The sequence below is a fragment of the Mustela nigripes genome, chromosome 13 (genome assembly GCF_022355385.1).
Source record: "Mustela nigripes isolate SB6536 chromosome 13, MUSNIG.SB6536, whole genome shotgun sequence".
Lineage (NCBI taxonomy): Eukaryota > Metazoa > Chordata > Mammalia > Carnivora > Mustelidae > Mustela > Mustela nigripes.
The window spans coordinates 135,369,878-135,386,668 of record NC_081569.1 but is presented as its reverse complement, the minus strand read 5'-3'; the positions used below and the strand labels follow the sequence as shown (position 1 = coordinate 135,386,668).

The 16,791-nt window shown below is 46.2% G+C and overlaps 1 protein-coding gene across 4 annotated transcripts; it reads left to right on the top strand.

The window, feature by feature from the left end:
• The first annotated feature begins 1,873 nt into the window (after window positions 1-1,873).
• On the top strand, window positions 1,874-14,800 carry LOC131998913 (corticosteroid-binding globulin-like). Of its 4 annotated transcripts, none has more exons than XM_059371344.1 (5): window positions 1,874-1,981; window positions 7,569-7,969; window positions 10,584-10,854; window positions 12,986-13,136; window positions 14,467-14,800. In XM_059371344.1, exons 2-5 carry the CDS (start codon window positions 7,588-7,590, stop codon window positions 14,650-14,652), a joined length of 990 nt encoding a protein of 329 aa, XP_059227327.1. In that variant the 5' UTR covers window positions 1,874-1,981; window positions 7,569-7,587; the 3' UTR covers window positions 14,653-14,800. The 4 variants fall into 4 exon arrangements, with proteins under 4 accessions (XP_059227327.1, XP_059227326.1, XP_059227324.1 ...); XM_059371343.1 differs by having other exon boundaries at window positions 7,569-8,200; window positions 12,989-13,136; XM_059371341.1 differs by having other exon boundaries at window positions 7,569-8,200.
• The last annotated feature ends 1,991 nt before the right edge of the window (window positions 14,801-16,791 follow it).

Genomic DNA, 16,791 nt, shown 5'->3' with positions numbered 1-16,791 from the left:
GTAGACCAAAGTGAAATAAAAGTAAATAATATAAGGGGTGCCTGGGTGGCTCAGTCGTTAAGCATCTGCTTTTGGCTAAGGACATGATTTTGAGCTCCTGGGATCGAGCCTCGTGTCTGGCTCCCTACTCAGCGAGGAGTCTGTTTCTCCTCCCTCTGCCTCTCCCCTGCTCCTGCGTACGTGTTTTCTTTCTCTCTCTCTCTCTCTCTCTCTCTCTCTCAAATAAATAAATAAATAATCTCTCTTTTTTTTTAAGTACATAGCGAAAGAGTAGCCCAAGGTTCAGTATCACTTCAGTATCACTGAAGACCCTGGGGTTAAAAATAAAACCATAAAGGGAACTAGAAATACATCAAAATATGACAATGAAAATAGTCAATATCAAAACTTGGGGGGGGCATCACACAGTCAGAAGTTAAATGAAGACTTTTAACTTTAAATACATTTATATGGAGACTCAAAATGTTAAGAAGTAGGAAAGCTAGCTAAGCCTTTAACTCAAGAAAATAGAAAAAGAACAATATTTGAAAATGTAGGAATTTCAAAGGATGGTAAAAGGTAAAAATAAAAGAAGAAATCAATTTTTTAAAAAGAAATCGATTGTTTAAAAAACAGTAAGGATTAAGAAAACTAAAAACTAAAAGCTGATCCTTTGAAAATATTAATTAACTAGGCAGATTTCCCTAATAAGACAGAAAGAAAAAACATTACTGATATGACAAGATTTAAAAATAATAAATTCCTACGTATAAATTCCAAAATTGCCTTAATAAATAAAAAAAAAAACTTCTTAAGAATTCTAGAACCGGCCCTGGGTACAATTTTCCCTTTTTACTCCTAGAAACAGCTCTGCTCATCCCTGGAAGGAAGTAATAATGTTATCAACCAGCAGAGGGCACAGGACCCTGCCTAGGCTTAGCCGGCCATATTCTGTGTGCTGTGATCAATGATGACTGATCATGCCCTGAGTCCTTTCAGGGACTGATATGAACAGGGAGAAAAAGTGAATCTCTCTCTTTCTGATCACAAATAACCAGTTAGAAACAAATAACTTAGAGCTGCAATGGCCACCTTTGCCCTCACCATACAGGGTAAAGCATGAAAGCTGAATAAAGAAGAGCTCAGAAAGAATTTTTTTTTTTTAAAGAGACAGATATGATACCCAACTTGGAATCCCTGGATCCAGCCAAGCCTGAAACCCTCCCCACTCTTCATAACTCTCATTCATGAGATCCAATTTATATTCCTTTTTTTTTTTTTTTTTTGCTTTAAAGAAATTTGTTATCTGTCACTTCCAACCAATAGAGAACTAATAAATAAAAATGCAGAGAAGATGGAAGAGATAGACTTGAGTGGAATGGTCTTGTATATGAATCTCAAGGGGAGCTTCACTTAAGCTCCATGGGCCTCAGTTTCCTTATCCAAACAAAAGTGAGAATAATAGTCCCTAATTTGTAATGTCTTTGGAAGATTACATGAGACAATCCGTGGGAAGCACTTGGCTGCTTTTCTTCCACGTCTCTTTCCTGCCGGACGGAGTCCCGTTGAAGGCGGGACCTCATTAGATTCATCCCCTGTCCTAAGCTTAGCACCTGGTTCTTCACAAAAGTCTGCACCATTGGGCTAATTAAGGGCACCTCTGGCCTCCATGCCAGCATTCACCTGGCAACCACAGGCGGTGATGCAACTCCAGCCTTATTTTGATATTAAAAAGAAAACGTCAGAGAACTGAACGCAGAGGAAAGTTAACTTGCAGCATTGCTGTGTTTGCTCAAATGTCCTGGAAAAAACCCATTGGTTAATGTCCAGGGGGAGGGGACCACCGAATGGCGAAGGCCACTGGACCCCCTCTAACCATTAACCAGCAGGGAAGCTTGCAAACAAAATTTAGCCGTGGTGCCCCGCAGGCTTACTGTACACATACTAGGGCCCAGGACAGCCAGGTCCAGCCAGTGGTTGCAGCCCGAGCCCTCGGCAAACTGTGAGTAGCACCTGAACCCTGTCCATCCCTCCCGCTCCTGCCCAGCCGCCAGAATGAAGCCATGCGCATCTTGCTTGTTTAATTTTTGTAATGGACTTTGAGCATTAGGGCAGCCAGCAGTGATCTGAGGCCAGGTGTTTGAGAGCGGTGTTATGGGGAGGGTTTTGCAGTTGGTGGGTCACCCATGGGGGCTTGATTCGCCCCCGCCCCCAGCCTTGAAGGGGTTGACACTAAGCCAAGAGCCATTCCCATCTGTCATTCCACGGATGTCCCTAAGCCCAGCCAAGTAACACAAGGGAGTCTGACAGCTGGGCTGGACGGGCACAAGGTAGCGCCCCTGCTGGGGGGGTGCAGGCAGGGACAGCGGTGCCCACTGACGTAGCGGACTGTGCGTGCCCCAGGATCACACACACCCACTTCCTTGCTCGTCCTCCTGGGGCGAGGACACTGCAGATTCAACAGGACTGCTTGCATGACTCCAAGGCTTAAATGCAGAAGGCCCGAGAGGCTACCTGGCCCATAGCGGCTTTCATGAAAATAATGAACGCAGTGGGCGTTTACTCTGAGCCTCGATTCACGAATGAGAAACAAGGAGGACACACATGAAATGAAATTCATGAAGACTGTTGACACTCTGCTTGGTAACGTTGCTGGGGACTGTTTGGAGACCTCTTTTCCTCTCATCGCTTTGCTTTCCTCTCATCTGCCTTGGCACCGGCTCTGAGGGCAGGCTGCAGGGCTTAGAATCTCAGCTCTGGGGCACCTGGGTGGCTCAGTGGGTTACAGAGAACAGGGCTCCTGGAGGAGAGCTGAGACCTGCGTGTCCCAGGACAAAAGGACATAAGCCAGGCAAGGCAGGGAAAGGTTGGGACTGCAGAGTGGATCCACCGGGGACAGGACTTGGGCAGGTCTGTCTTTGTCCCCAGCTCCCCGGTCAGAGCCGGGCTCCCCAAACAATGGGGACCTGAAGTGACCCACCCTGCCATGACCCTGGCAGAGAGATGAAAGTCTGGTGTGTGCTAGAGGAAACTGGGTATCCCCAGTAGAGCGGGACTCAGAATTCAAGGGGCCAAATTTGAGGCGGGGGCAGGGCTGTCACCAGGCATGGAGTCATGAAGTGAGGGTGGGAGGGAACTGAGCAGGGACAAGAGACCAAGTAGAGGTGACCACGGATGCTGGAAGAGGTGACGGGCCCCAGTCTTTCGTTCTGATGAGGTGAATTTTGGTAGGTGGCGTGGAGAGCATCAGGATGGGGCTGGTCCCAGAAAGGCCAAGCCATGATTAGAAGTTTGGAATTTTCAGCCCCACCCTCCTTTCTCTGGGGAGGGGGGGAGGGGCTGGAGTTGAGCATCCATCCTGCCTGCATGATGAAGCCTCCATCAAAATCCCAAAATACAGGATTTAGAGAGCTTCTGGGTCAGTGACCCCATCTGTATGCCAAGAGGGTGGCCCACACCAGCTCTGGTGCTCAGAACCCTTCTGGACCTCACCCTCTAAATCTCTTATTACATCCTTTGTAATAAACCGGTAAACATAAGTGTTTCAGTGAGCCAGTCTAGCAAATAACCGAACCCAAAAATAAAGTCTCAGGAACCCTGCTTATAGCCAGTCAAAAGGACAGGGTGACAATCTGGGACTTCTGATTGGCATCTGAAGTTGGGGGTGGGCAATCTTGTGGGAACTGAGCCCTTAACCTGGGGGGTCTGACACTACCTCCAGGTGGACAGTGTGAGAATTGAGTTACACTGTAGGATTGTAGATCCGTTGTGGGATTCAGTGGCATTCTCCCTCAGCTAGGGATAAATTGATTGGTGTGTGGGAAACCCACATCACTGGCGTCAGAGTAAAGTGTGCAGTCATGTGTGAGGAAAGGAGAAACACAGGGAAGGTTTTCCTTATACAACCACCTTTTATTATCCATTCATCTACTGATGGACATTTGGGGTGTTTCTCGTTCTTTGGCTATTATGAACAATGCAATCGTGAACACTGGGTTGTACAAATATCTGTTCAAGCCCCTGTTTCCAATTCCTCAGAAGAAGAATCTCTGGATCACATGGTAACTCTATATTTAATTTTTGAGGATCTATCATACCCTTTATTTCCACGTAGCTGTAGCACTTACCTTTCCCACCAGCAAGATACAGTTTCCAGCTCCTCCACATCCAGGCCAACACCTGTTTTCTGTTCTGCTGTTTGTGGTTTGACTTGGTTTAGTTTTTGAAACAGCCATGCAAATGGTATCTCGTTGAGGTTTTGATTGGTGTTTCCCTGATGACTCTAATGTGAACATCTTTTCATGTGCCTGTTGGCCATCAGTATATCTTCTTTTGAAGAAATGTCTACTCAACAACTTTGCCCGTTTTTTGCATTGGATTTTTGTTTATTTTTTTAACTTGAGTTTTATGTAATCTGGATATTAATCCTTTATCAGATACGGGATTTTCAAATATTACCTCTCATTTTGTGGGTCGCCTCTCTACTCTATTGATAGTGTCCTTGGGTGATCGAAAGATTTTAATTTTAGAAAATCCAATGTGTCTTATTTTCGTTTTGTTGTTTGTGCCTTTATTTTTGTTTTAAGATTTTATTTATTTATTTATTTGACAGACAGAGATTACAAGTAGGCAGAGAGTCAGGCAGAGAAAGAGAGGACGAAGCAGGCTCCCTGCTGAGGAGAGAGAGCCTGATGCAGGGCTTCATCCCTGGACTCTGGATCGTGACCCGAGCAGAAGGCAGAGGCTTTAACCCACTGAGCCACCCAGCACCCCTTGTTTGTGCCTTTAATGTCATGTCCAAGAAATCGTTCTTTTTTTATTTTATTGTAAATAGCATGATTGTTTATTTCCTTTTCGGTTTGTTCATTGTTAGTATGAGAACTGATGTGGGGGTGTGTGTGTGTGTGTGTGTGTGTGTGTGTGTGTGTGCCGGTTTTGTAGCCTGCTGCTTTGTTGAATTCATTTCTTAGTTCCAGCAGGGTCTTTATGGAATCTTCAAGGTTTTCTACATGTGGCTATGATGTTGATCAGGTTGCCTACGGGCAGAGATCATTTTACTCCTTCTTTTCAAACTTGGATATCTTTTATTTCTTTTTCTTGCCTAATTTCTCTGGCTAGGACTTCCAGTACTGTGTTAAACAGAAGAGGCAAAAGTAAGCATCCGTCCTTGTTCTGGGAATCTTAGATAAAAAGCTTTCAATCTTTCACCATTACATTACAAAAAGCTGTGGCTTTTTACAATTTCTTTTATATTGAAGTAGTTTCCTTTAGCCTTAGTCTGTTGAGTGTTTTTATCTTGAAAGGGTGTGTTGAATTATGCCAAATGCTTTTTCTGCATCAGGTGAGATGATCATATTTTTTTTTCTTCCTTCTGTTATAGCATGTTAGTTGAGTTTTGTATGTAGAACCATCCTTGCATTCTAGAATTAAACCCCATTTGGCCATGCTGTATGTTGCTGAATTCTATTTGCTAGTTTTTTGTTGAGGATTTTTGCATCAGTGTTCATAGGCATTATTCATCTGTACTTTTCTGTCCTTACCACATCTTTATCTGGCTTTGGTATCAGGGCAATGAATGACTTAGGAAATGTTCCACTTCTCTGGTTTTTTGGAAGGAGAATTCATGTGATTTCTTTAATGTTTGGCAGCATTTAGTGGTTAAGCCATTTGGTCCAGGGCTTTCTTTTTTGGGTTTTCAATTCTGATTCAATTTTCTTACTACATACAGGCCTATTCAGATTTTCCATTTCTTATGATCCAATCTTGGTAAGTTTTGCATTTCCAGAATTTTTTTCATTTTCTCTAGGCTATCCAGTTGGTTGGCGTGTAATTTTTTTGTAATAGTTTTTTATAATTCTTTTTTAAATGTATTTATTTTTATTTGGGGGGGAGAGAGGAGACAGAGAGAGGGAATCTCAAACACACTCCCCACTGAGCATGGAGTCTGATGCAGGGCTCAATCCCAGGGTCCTGAGATCAAAACCTGAACCAAAATCAAGAGACACTTACCTAACTGAGCCACCCAGCTGCCTCTCTTATAATTATTTTTATTTCTGTAAGAATTGGCAGTAAAGTCCCCATTTTCATTTCTGATTTTAGTAATTTGAGACTTCTCTTTTTTTCCTTACTCAGTTTAGCTAAAGGTTTGTCAATTTTGTTCACCTTTTTGAAGACCATATTATATTAATTCTATATCACCATAGTATATTATACTATATCAGTTAGATATATTATATCCTGGTTTCATTGATTTTCTCTAGTTTTTCTATTCTCTATTTTATATATCTGTGCTCTAATCTTTATTGTTTCCTTCCTTCTGCTACCCCACTCTCTTTTGGTAACTATTTATATGTAATATCTTTTTCCATCCTTCCACTTTCATATTGATGTCTTTGGATCTAAAATGCGTCTCTTGTAGTCAATGCATAGTTGGATCATTTTTTAAATCCATTCTGCCAATCTCTGTCTTTCAGTTGGGGAATTTTATCCATTTATGTTTAGAGTAATTGCTAATAAAGAAGGACTTCTGCCATTTCCTATTTGTTTTCTAAATGCCTTATGGATTTTTTTTTGTCCCTCATTTTCTGAATTACTATCTTCTCTTATGTTTAATTGATTTTTTTGTAGTGAAACATTTTAATTCCCTTCTCATGTCCTTTTATGCATACTCTTGATATTTTCTTCCTGGTTCCCATTGAAATTATATTTAACATCCTAAAGTTGTAACACTCTTATTTGAATTTACGCCAGCTTCACTTTCATAGCATATGAAAGCCCCGCACTTATGTAGCTCCATCGCCACATTCTTTCAGTTATTTAAGTCACAAATCACATCTTTATTCATTGTGTATCCAAAAAACATAGACTAATAATTGCTTTTCATAGATCAGTCTTTTAAATCATATCAAAAATAAAAAGTGAAGTTACCAAGCAAGATTACAATAATATGATTGTAATCATATATAATTGTTTATATATTTACCTTTACCAGAGATTTTTATTTCTTCCTATAGATTATATGTACTCTCTAGTGTCCTTTCATTTCAGCCAGAAGGACTCCCTTTAGCATCTCTTGCAGGAGAGGCCTAGTGGTAATAAACTCCTTCAGCTTTTGCTTATCTGGCAATGTCTAGACTTCTCCCTCAATTTTGAAGGATGGTTTTGCCAGATCTAGGATTCTTGGTTAAGAGTTTTTTCCTTTCAGTTTTTTGAATATATCAATTGGTAGGATATTTCACCCCTCTGGGCTTCCATTTCTGTCTACCTCAAATCATAATAATAATACCTATTTTATTAGTTTGTTAGTGAGGGTTAGTTGAGAAAATATAAGTAAAACACATAGGTTGGTGTTGGGCGTCTTGATACCTGGTGTCGAGTAGGTACTTGAAAAATCATAGCAGGTATCATCATACTTTCAGATGAGGAATTTGAGTCCCAGAGACCTGAGCTGTCCCAGGTCACACAGCCGATGTGGAGAAAGGAAGTGAAGCTTGACTGGGGTGTTTCACAGGGTCTTCTGCCCACCATTTCACCATGCCTCACTGCCTTGGAGACCCTACATTATCTAATGAGAATTCCTGATTTTGCAGGGCCTGACCATCTTGGACAATGCTGCTTTCCCTGTGCACCTATTTCCTCTGGCTGTCCATCAGTGACCTCTGGACCGTCCAGGCTAAGGACCCAGATACTGATGTGAGCACGAGAAGCCCTCACCGGGACTTGGCTCCAAACAATGTTGACTTTGCCTTTATCCTATATAGGCATCTTGTGGCTTCAGCTCCTGGAAGGAATGTCTTCATCTCCCCTGTGAGCATCTCCATGGCCTTAGCTATGCTGTCTCTGGGTTCCTGTGGCCACACACGGGTCCAACTCCTCCAAGGCCTGGGCTTCAACCTCACCAATATATCTGAAGCTGAGATTCACCAGGGCTTTAAGCACCTCCACCACCTCTTCGAGAAGGAGTCAGACATCATGTTGGAAATGGTTATGGGTAATGCTTTGTTCCTTGACCACAGCCTGGAGCTTCTGGAGTCATTCTCTGCAGACACCAAACACTACTATGAGTTGGAGGCTTTGGCTACAGATTTCAAGGATGGGGCTGGAGCTAGCAGACAAATCAATGAGTATATCAAAAATAAGACACAAGGGAAAATTGTGGACTTGATATCAAAGCTGGATAGTTCAGCCATGCTCATCCTGGTCAACTACATCTTCTTCAAAGGTACCCCCCTACTCACTCCGTTGCCAAGAATAGTAAGAGCCATCAAAACCCAGGGTGCATTCTTGGACAAGGCCTTTGATCTTACAAAGCACACTTTCAACTGTGAATCTCCATCCTCACCATGATCCTATTAGGAAAGTAGAATATATCATCTTATAAGTGATCAAAATAACACCCAAAAGAATTGAGCAACTTGCCCAAGCTCTTACAGGTTTTTTTGAGGCCAAACATGCAATCATGAAAATCATGGTCGAAAAATATTGGCTGAGTGCTGGCTGTGCATCAGGCACTGGGCCAAGAGCTGGAAATACAGCCTATGACCAGACAGACATAGCCTCTGCCCCCCAGGAACTCCCCCCAGATGCACCCTATACCACACACTTCCCCAGCACTCACAACCAGCTCTGACCAAGTCCCATCTTAGCCAAACTTCAACTTGTCCTCATCAATTTGAAGCAGAGTTTTCCAAAGTTCTTGTGCGTAAAAATCACCATGGCAACTTGTTAAAATTATAGATTTCAGAGATCATACCAGACCCACTGAAGCAAAGCTTCTGCAAGAAAGTCCTAGAATTTGTGTTTTTAAGAAGCCCCGCCCCCAATCATTTTTATGAACACAAAATTTGGGGATACATTGTCCTTGAGAAGAAAATCTCTGCTTCTTAGTTGATAGCACTGGTTCTCAACCCAGGGTGATCTTCAACCGCCTTCAGGGACACTTGACCACGTCTAGAGATATTTTGGGTTGTCACAGTTGAGGGTGGGGTGGGGTGGGGTGTGTTCCTGGCATCTAGTAAGTAAAGGCCAGGAAGTGCTGCAAAACAGGACAACTCCCACATAATATCTGCTCCAGAATGGCCATTACCCCTAGACTGAGAAACCCTGGCCTAAAGTCATCTAGTTCTCTGTCCTTTCCAGTCTCGTATCTGGAGTGATATCCTCGTATCAGGAATCTTCTTTGCTTTCTCCAATTTGCCCCCATAAATTCTTAAGTTTCCTTACCACGAGGCCTCCTGGCTTGAGAATTTTCAAGAAGAACCCCTTAAAGTAGAGGTTAGATCCCATTCTGTATTTTGTTTTGTGCCCAACTGGATATGCTACATTTTCTTCTAGAAAAGATATACTCAGGAAAAAACAATAGCAAACTTTTAAGGATGAAAAACCTAACACTGAAAAATACTCACTTTTTTTTGCTGTGAGTTGGACAAGTTAGTCACAAAACACCGCCACCTTTGGCCCAGACAGCCAGACTGTGATATCACACTCAGCCATGGGGTGGAACAGGCACAGCCTCAGGGTCTGTTCTGGCCTTGGGGTCCACAGACCCTGCAGGCAGTGGGATGGAGAAGGGTCTGCCTCGAGCTCAGCACTGGCCACCCTCAGGCAGCCTCAGCTTGGAAACAGAGACCACACAAGGACTCCCAGGGACAGCCAAGAAACCTAGGACCCCCAGGGGGATGCAGGGTCCTCAGTCACCTCCAGACCTGGGGAGTTAACCTAGAGCATTGGAGGCCCTGGTGAGGTCCACCCATGTCTTTACACATCCAGAATTCTGTCACCTGTAAGAAAACTCATAGTTGCTTAGAATAAGCCCAGAAGGGCCAAAAAGGCTCTGCAAATGGACCTCACAATCAGGCAGGCTTTGGCTCTAAGGAACAATCGGCCTTCCATGAAAGATGACCAGTAATGAAAGCCTGGTCTGTGAAGGTAGTAAGTTCCCCATCACCAGGCAGACAAAGAGGCTGTGTGATGCCATTGTGGAGCATGGGGGAAGGATTCAAGTCCAACTGTGGGTTGGAGCATGGGAGCTTGAAGGCATCATCTCATCCTGACTTTGCCTTGGGGCCACATAGAAGGTCAGGAGCCTCCCTCAAGGCAGTAGACACAATCTGCTGGGCAGCCAGGCTGCCTGCTGGACTTCTGTGGCCAAACGTCAAGGCGTGGGCATGGAATGGGTGGTCCGTTTCTCCAAACCTCTCCCACCCCGACCTTGAATTTGCAGCCCAAGTTCCATCTGGCACCATTTCCAGAACCCTCCTGTCTAGGATCCACCCTAGGCTCGGGGCGTGAGGGCGGGCAGCCAGGCAAAGTCTGGCTTACTGAATTCTACCCCCAATTCCAAGGGTATTCTCATTTGTCTCCCTCCTTCTGTTTCTTAGAGGCTCAGAAACAGAGTTAATAATCCCCAGCCCAGTTCAAGAAGTGGAGGACAGAATAAGTTTTAAATTTCTGAGCATTTCACAACTTACCAGAAAATTCTAGCCACTCTGGTAAGGACCTTCCAGGGAGCGGCCGCCATGACACTGCTTAGTGTTCTGCGGCCACCCAAACTGTGTTTTCCTCCGGCTCTCACAGGCCTGTCTCCTTTCTCCCTTCCTTCCCAGGCACATGGGAACAGCCCTTCAACCCAGGGAGCACCAGGGAGGAAAACTTCTACGTGAACGAGACCACCGTGGTGAGAGTGCCCATGATGGTCCAGTCGGGCCCCGTCAAGTACTTTCAAGACCCAGTGCTCTCCTGTCAGCTGGTCCAACTGGAGTACACGGGCAATGAGACCATCTTCTTTGTCCTCCCAGAAGAAGGAAAGATGGACACGGTCATCACCGCGCTGAGCAGGGACACCATTCAGAGGTGGTCTGAGTCCCTGACCATGGGGTAAGCCCTTATCCTTCTCCCACAGAAAAGCACTTGGATCAGGAGTGGCTCAGGAAGGTTTCCAGAGCAGGTGCCCTGCCTTGCCCTTTCTTCCTTCCTTCCTTCCTACACAAATGGAACTGCCTGATGTATACCATGTGCTAGGCTTACCAGAAAGGATAGAAGGTGAATAGGACTTCAAAGACATGCACTCTAGAGCAGAGAAAAGGCTTCTGGTAGAATCCATAGTGCACCATGACATCGGTGTTTTCATAGCAGAAGAGGAAAGGAGATAGGTGTGAAGCTGGAGGGGGGGGAGGTGGGAAGGCCTGGCTGCCCCAGGGGACCGCGGAAGGAGCTGCAGAACAATCACTTTCCATCCAGACTGTGTGTTAAGCCCGAGTGGGAGTGGAAGGCATCCAAGAGCGTGCATGGAGGAGGGATGGGCACGAGCCAAATCCAGGGGGCCATGCCCAGGGCACCCGCAGAGTCAGACAGCAGCTGCACAGAAGGAGACAAATTCTACTCGAATGAAATATGTAAATCAAGAGCTTTGAAGGCAGAAAATCTGGAAAGAAGCCCTCTACTTTAATATATACGTAGGTTTTTGTGCTTTATGGTTTTGAGTTATTTTTATTTTGAGTTGTAGCCCCAGAGCACTGCTCAATCCTGGACCTTCTGGAAAGGTTAGTCCAGTTCCTGCAGTAGACGTGGAAGTGCCTGGGAGTTTGACCTCCTGTGGGGAAGAGCTGCGGAGGCTGCTCCGTGTTTCCAGGAAATCCCTTATAGCGACATGGGGGGAGCCAGAAGTGTTCTCAGAGTCCTGGACCCATTGTACCTGACCTTGAGCATGGGGTTGGGGATGAGGTGGGTAGGCGTGCGTGTGAGCCTGTGTTTGGGTGACCTGAGGGGTCCTGTGGCTGGCTTCTCACCATTTCATTTGCCCCCACGCCTTCCAAGGGAGCCAGTAGTTCAGGAACCCTGTCGCCAGCTGGTGATTGCACACCCGGGATCACACCAATTCTGGCTCCTAGTCTGTGGGAAATGAGAAGGATGATCTTTCTTTTTACACCAAAAATAATCTCTTCGCCAAAACACTTTAGCTTAAAACATATCAATAACACATGCCATTTTCTTCTAGATTTTTTAAAAATAAATCTCCAAGGCAGACTCTTGCACATTTAGGCGACATATGTGATCGGGCACGAGTTCTCTACTCCATCCCAGGGATGCCCCCCTAGCCCTAGAAGGCAGACCCTATGGTTCCTCACCTCTAGACTTGTGTTACTCAGCCCTTCTCCCACTTCACCCCTCCTGGGATCACCTACCCCCCTCACTGGAGTGCCGCCCCTCAGGGTCGGGCTGCTGCCCACCGACTGGGGAAGCCTCCTAGCCCCACACAGAGCTTGGGGGCACCCTTCTCCCTCCTCCCTTCTTTCTTCTTCCCTCTCCCTCCTCCCATGAGGCAAGGACGCTTTGAAGCAACCAGTCGAGGCCTCTCCACAATTCTGCTGCTTCCCAGTGGCGTGACTTTGAGCTTCTCGTGAGTTCAGTTCTTTCCATGTGGTTGTAGAAGACGTTGGCCTCACCCTCCTAAGGTTGCGGGCGCATGCGAGCATTAGACATCCTACAGAAGCTAAAGGACATCCGCCAGGGGTCTGGTATAGGCCAGTCTCCCTGACTGCCAGTTGTCCCGCCCTGTCCAGCACCCTTGTCGGGCGCTGCCTTGCTGTGTCCGTGAGACAGGACTTGGCTAAAACCACACAGCGCTAGTGGCAGGGCTGGGGCCAGGATGCTGCTTCCAGCTGGGTGCCCCCTCCACTCCTCTGCTTCTGTCCAGAGGTGCTTGGGGGACCACAGGGACTTGCTCAGGGACCCTCTTCTTCAGTGTCCAGTGGCATAGCTCTACCACGGGCGGAATCAGCTCAGAGAATGAGGTGAGAAGAAAAGATTGAGCTGTTCAGAGGCCCTGAGAGAAAATTGCCTGTGTGACGGCGGGAGAGGCAAATCCTACGTCTTGACCTGTCCCTTCCCCTTTTCTGCAAGGAGCAGGTCTGGCTGGGAGACCGGGTCTGGAGGGACCGCAGGGGAAACAAGTCAGCTGGCCCGGCCCAGTCCCAGGAAATTCTAACCCCATCTGCTTACCCCCAAGCAGCCAGGTAAACCTGTCCATCCCAAAGGTGACCATCTCCGGAGCCTACAACCTCAGGACCATCCTGGGGGCCATGGGCATTGCAGACTTCCTCAGCAAGGAGGCGGATTTCTCCGGCATCGCCCGAGAGCCCCAGCTGACATTGTCAGAGGCAAGTGTCCCTAAAGTCCATCTTTTTTCCCCACACATTCACAGTACAAATAATAATAAGGAACACGGGGCCCCCCATGAATAAGTCTCTAAGCCCCAGGCTGTCTGCTCCACACCCCTGCTCTTACAACAGGGTAAATGGAAGCTCAGCGGGAAAATGTGATATCCCCAAGGTGACACGGGAACTAGTGACAAGGGTCCCCCCGACACCAAATAGGAACCAAAGAAATGGGAAATGTCTGAATGCGATCCCATCAGACAGTCTAGCCACCACATTCTTTCCCTTCGGTCTTCAGCTTTATGTCCTGTGGGTCCCTCAGTCATTCAGGAAACATTTACTGGACGCCCACTCCGTGCCCCGAACTGCTGGGCACCGTGTATGCCTCCATTACTGAGACATGGTCCAGCCCTCACAGGATCTCACCGTTGTGTGGGTGTCCAAACAGGAGAGGGGACAGGAGACTGCTGAGCAGGCAGCCACCTCTCCGTCCAGCACTCAGACTTGGACCACTGTGGCGCCCAGCACAGAGTCTGAGCTCCATGAAATGCCTGGTGTGTGAAGGATTGAGTCAAGCAGCCCCCTGTAAGGGGAGCCCCTCCTTATAGAGGAGGAGCCTCTGGCTTGGGAAAGGTAGTTCACTCACCAGGGCCACGGAGCTGGTGAATGTCAACCTGACGTTTGGCCTGGGGTCCATTTGACTCAAAACCTCATTTCCCAAGACACACCCGCTCGGCTTCTTCCTGCACCTGTTGGCAGAGCTTTTCAGAGCCTCGGGCTCCTCACTGTCCGGTCAGGCAGAGCCCCTGCCCCCAGAGGATGCTAATAACGAGCCAGTTCTGAATTGTTGAAGGTGTCTGATACAAGCTATACGAGCGTCTTGCTGATTTCAGAATTCCTCCTAATTCTGAGCACAGCAAGAGACCATTCAACAGCCCCTTTCCATCGTGAGCAGGCAGAAGCATTTTGCAGAGAGGGGCCCCTAGGGTTTGGCTAGCGAGGTGCAAAGGAAGGGAGGTCAGCCTCGCCCGGGACCCAGTAAGGAGCGCCTGAGGGGGACACTGAAGTCCAGTGAGTCCCGTGAGCCCCCGATCTCTCTGTGGTGCGCCCCATCTTCCCACTTTCCAGGGAAGAAGTCTTGGTGGGAGCTGAGTTCTGGAGGTGGACACACTCATCCTGGGGCTGCCACTGAGATGAGGAGCCAGCAAGTGACCCTCTCTGAGCCTCTTTGCCGGCCATCAAACCAAGGGTGGGAGGGATGGAAGCGATGGGGCGTGGCAAGCTCCCGGCCGCAGCAGGTGCTCAACGCCCACCTTCGCCCCGTCTCCAACAGGTGATTCATAAGGCCGTGCTGCAACTCGATGAAAAGGGCTTGGAAGGCGCCGACTCCCCCAGGGTCATGCTGCACACGGCGCCCGAGCCTCTCACCTTCAGCTTCAACCGCCCGTTCATTGTCATGATCTTCAACCACTTCACGTGGAGCAGCCTCTTCCTGGGCAAGGTTGTGAATCCGACCTAAGGGTGCCCCCCACCCCCAGGAGCCACAGCCCCGGCTGACCCTGTGTACCGGAGAGCCCACAGAAACGCTCTGGAGGGAGGGGGGGAGGTTCCCCCTTGTCTTCTCCAGGTTCTTCTGTCCAAATAAATCACCATCACTGTCAAGGCCAGCAGGTGTGGTTGAAGGGATGAAATGCGACAGGTGACACGCTCCGAATGGCAGCATGCCACCTTGAGCCCTTGACCATCATGCTGTGGTTACAGGGCATGCGGAAGCCGGGGAAAGGGTGTATGGAAACACTATTGTTTTTGTATATTTTTGTTAGTTTGAAATTATTTCTAGAAAACAGGAATCATGCAAGCCCAAACACGACAGAATGACATATTTGAAGTGCTAGGGGGAATGTGGTGACAGCTTCAGAAAAGAAAAAAGGAAGAAACAAAACAATCCTTCAAAAATGAAGGCAAAATGAAGGTTCTTCTCCAGACAAACAAAAGCAGAGAAAGTTCGTCACCTTCCCTAAAGACAATTTTTAAGGCTGGAACGAGATGATTCTAAGGGGAAATTTGGACCTACGCAAAAGAATGAAGAGTTCCGGAAAGGGTATATATGCAAACAAAGAGAAAATGTTGTTTAAAAAAATCTTAAAAATATAACTAACTGTCTAAAGCAAAACTACTGATGGGTTTATTGCTTCAAGCTCAAGGGCTTCCTTTATCCCTGCTCCGCAAAAACTCAGTGTGGACATGAGGTTAAGCTTTGTCAGTAGAAGGTGCTGGAGAAACATTGCCAGAGGAAGAGGCTTACCCTGCTCATTTGGGGCAAAAAGCCTTAACTGAGATAAAGAATTGGATGGATAGATGGATGGATGGATGGACAGATAGATAGATAGATAATGTATATGGAAGGTATAAACAGACCTCAATCCTAAAAGCATCATCTTGCTTAATAAGGAAACACTAAATGCATTCCCACTAAGGTCAAGACTAAGACAAAGCTGCATTATATTCTGCACCATTACCCATTGTCCTGGGAGTATTAGGCCATGGAGTTAAACAAGAGAAAGCAGAGGGATGGAATAGGAAAAAAATGAAATACAACAATCCTTGCAGACAGCCTATAATCCCCCTGCAGAACCCTAGCAAATTAGTGATAAAACAAACTCATGTAACAAAAGAATTCAGCAAGCCTGAATATATACAAATATATTTGTATATATGAGCTTTCATATATACAAATCATGACCAGTTAAATAATAGAGGAGAAAACCCAGGAGCAGCCCCTGTCCCAAAAAATACAACACTTAGAAATAAACAAGAAATATGCAAAATCTACATTGAGAAAATGATGACAGGACTTCTTAAAGATGCAAAATTAGACTTGAACAAATGGAAAGATTCGCCTTCTTACATAAGATGCCTCAGCATCACTGGGCTATCTGTCTTCTTTGGCTTCATTTAACAATTTGATGGTATTTCAATAAAAATACTAGCAAATATTTTTTTCCTCTGGAGAAAGACAAGATGATCCTGAAGTCCATATAGAAAGATAAAGGTAAAGAGCCAGGAAGACACTGACAAGGAAAAGATGGGTGGGGGTGGGGAGGAGGTGACCAGCCTGAGTAGATATTAAAGCAAACCACACAGATCCTCTAATTAATTCTGCGGCACTGGAACACGAATCCACGGGAGGTCCAGTGACACAGGTTCAGGAGACTGGAAATAGACACCAGTACACATGGAAATTTAATATTCAAAAAAGAAAGACTTTTAAATACATGGTATTGGGACAACTCGATAGTCATTGGGGAGGGGGAGATACAGAAGACCGTTCTTCATACCATACTTAAGAATAAACTAAGAATCAGAGATTTATGTGAGAAAAAAAAAGAAGCTATAGGAGTACAAACAGAGGGGCGCCTGGGTGGCTCAGTCACTAAGCATCTGCCTTTGGCTCCAGTCATGATCCCAGGGTCCTGGGATCAAACCCTGCATCAGGCTCCCTGCTCTGTGGGAAGCCTGCTTCTCCCTCTCCCACTCTCCCTGCTTGTGTTCTCTCTCTCACCGTCTCTCTCTCTCTGTCAAATAAATATTTTTTTAAAAAAAAAAGAGGAGTACAAGAAGAAAGCACCAGTTAATTCCTCTACAATGTAGGCGTAGG

Bases quoted from the DNA above. Each gene is read 5' to 3' on its own strand.
- LOC131998913 (XM_059371341.1), top strand. From the start codon at position 7,588: ATGCTGCTTTCCCTGTGCACCTATTTCCTCTGGCTGTCCATCAGTGAC. The intron at 10,855-12,985 runs GTAAGCCCTTAT...CTTACCCCCAAG, and splicing joins TCTGAGTCCCTGACCATGGG to CAGCCAGGTAAACCTGTCCA. The intron at 13,137-14,466 runs GCAAGTGTCCCT...CGTCTCCAACAG, and splicing joins CCCAGCTGACATTGTCAGAG to GTGATTCATAAGGCCGTGCT.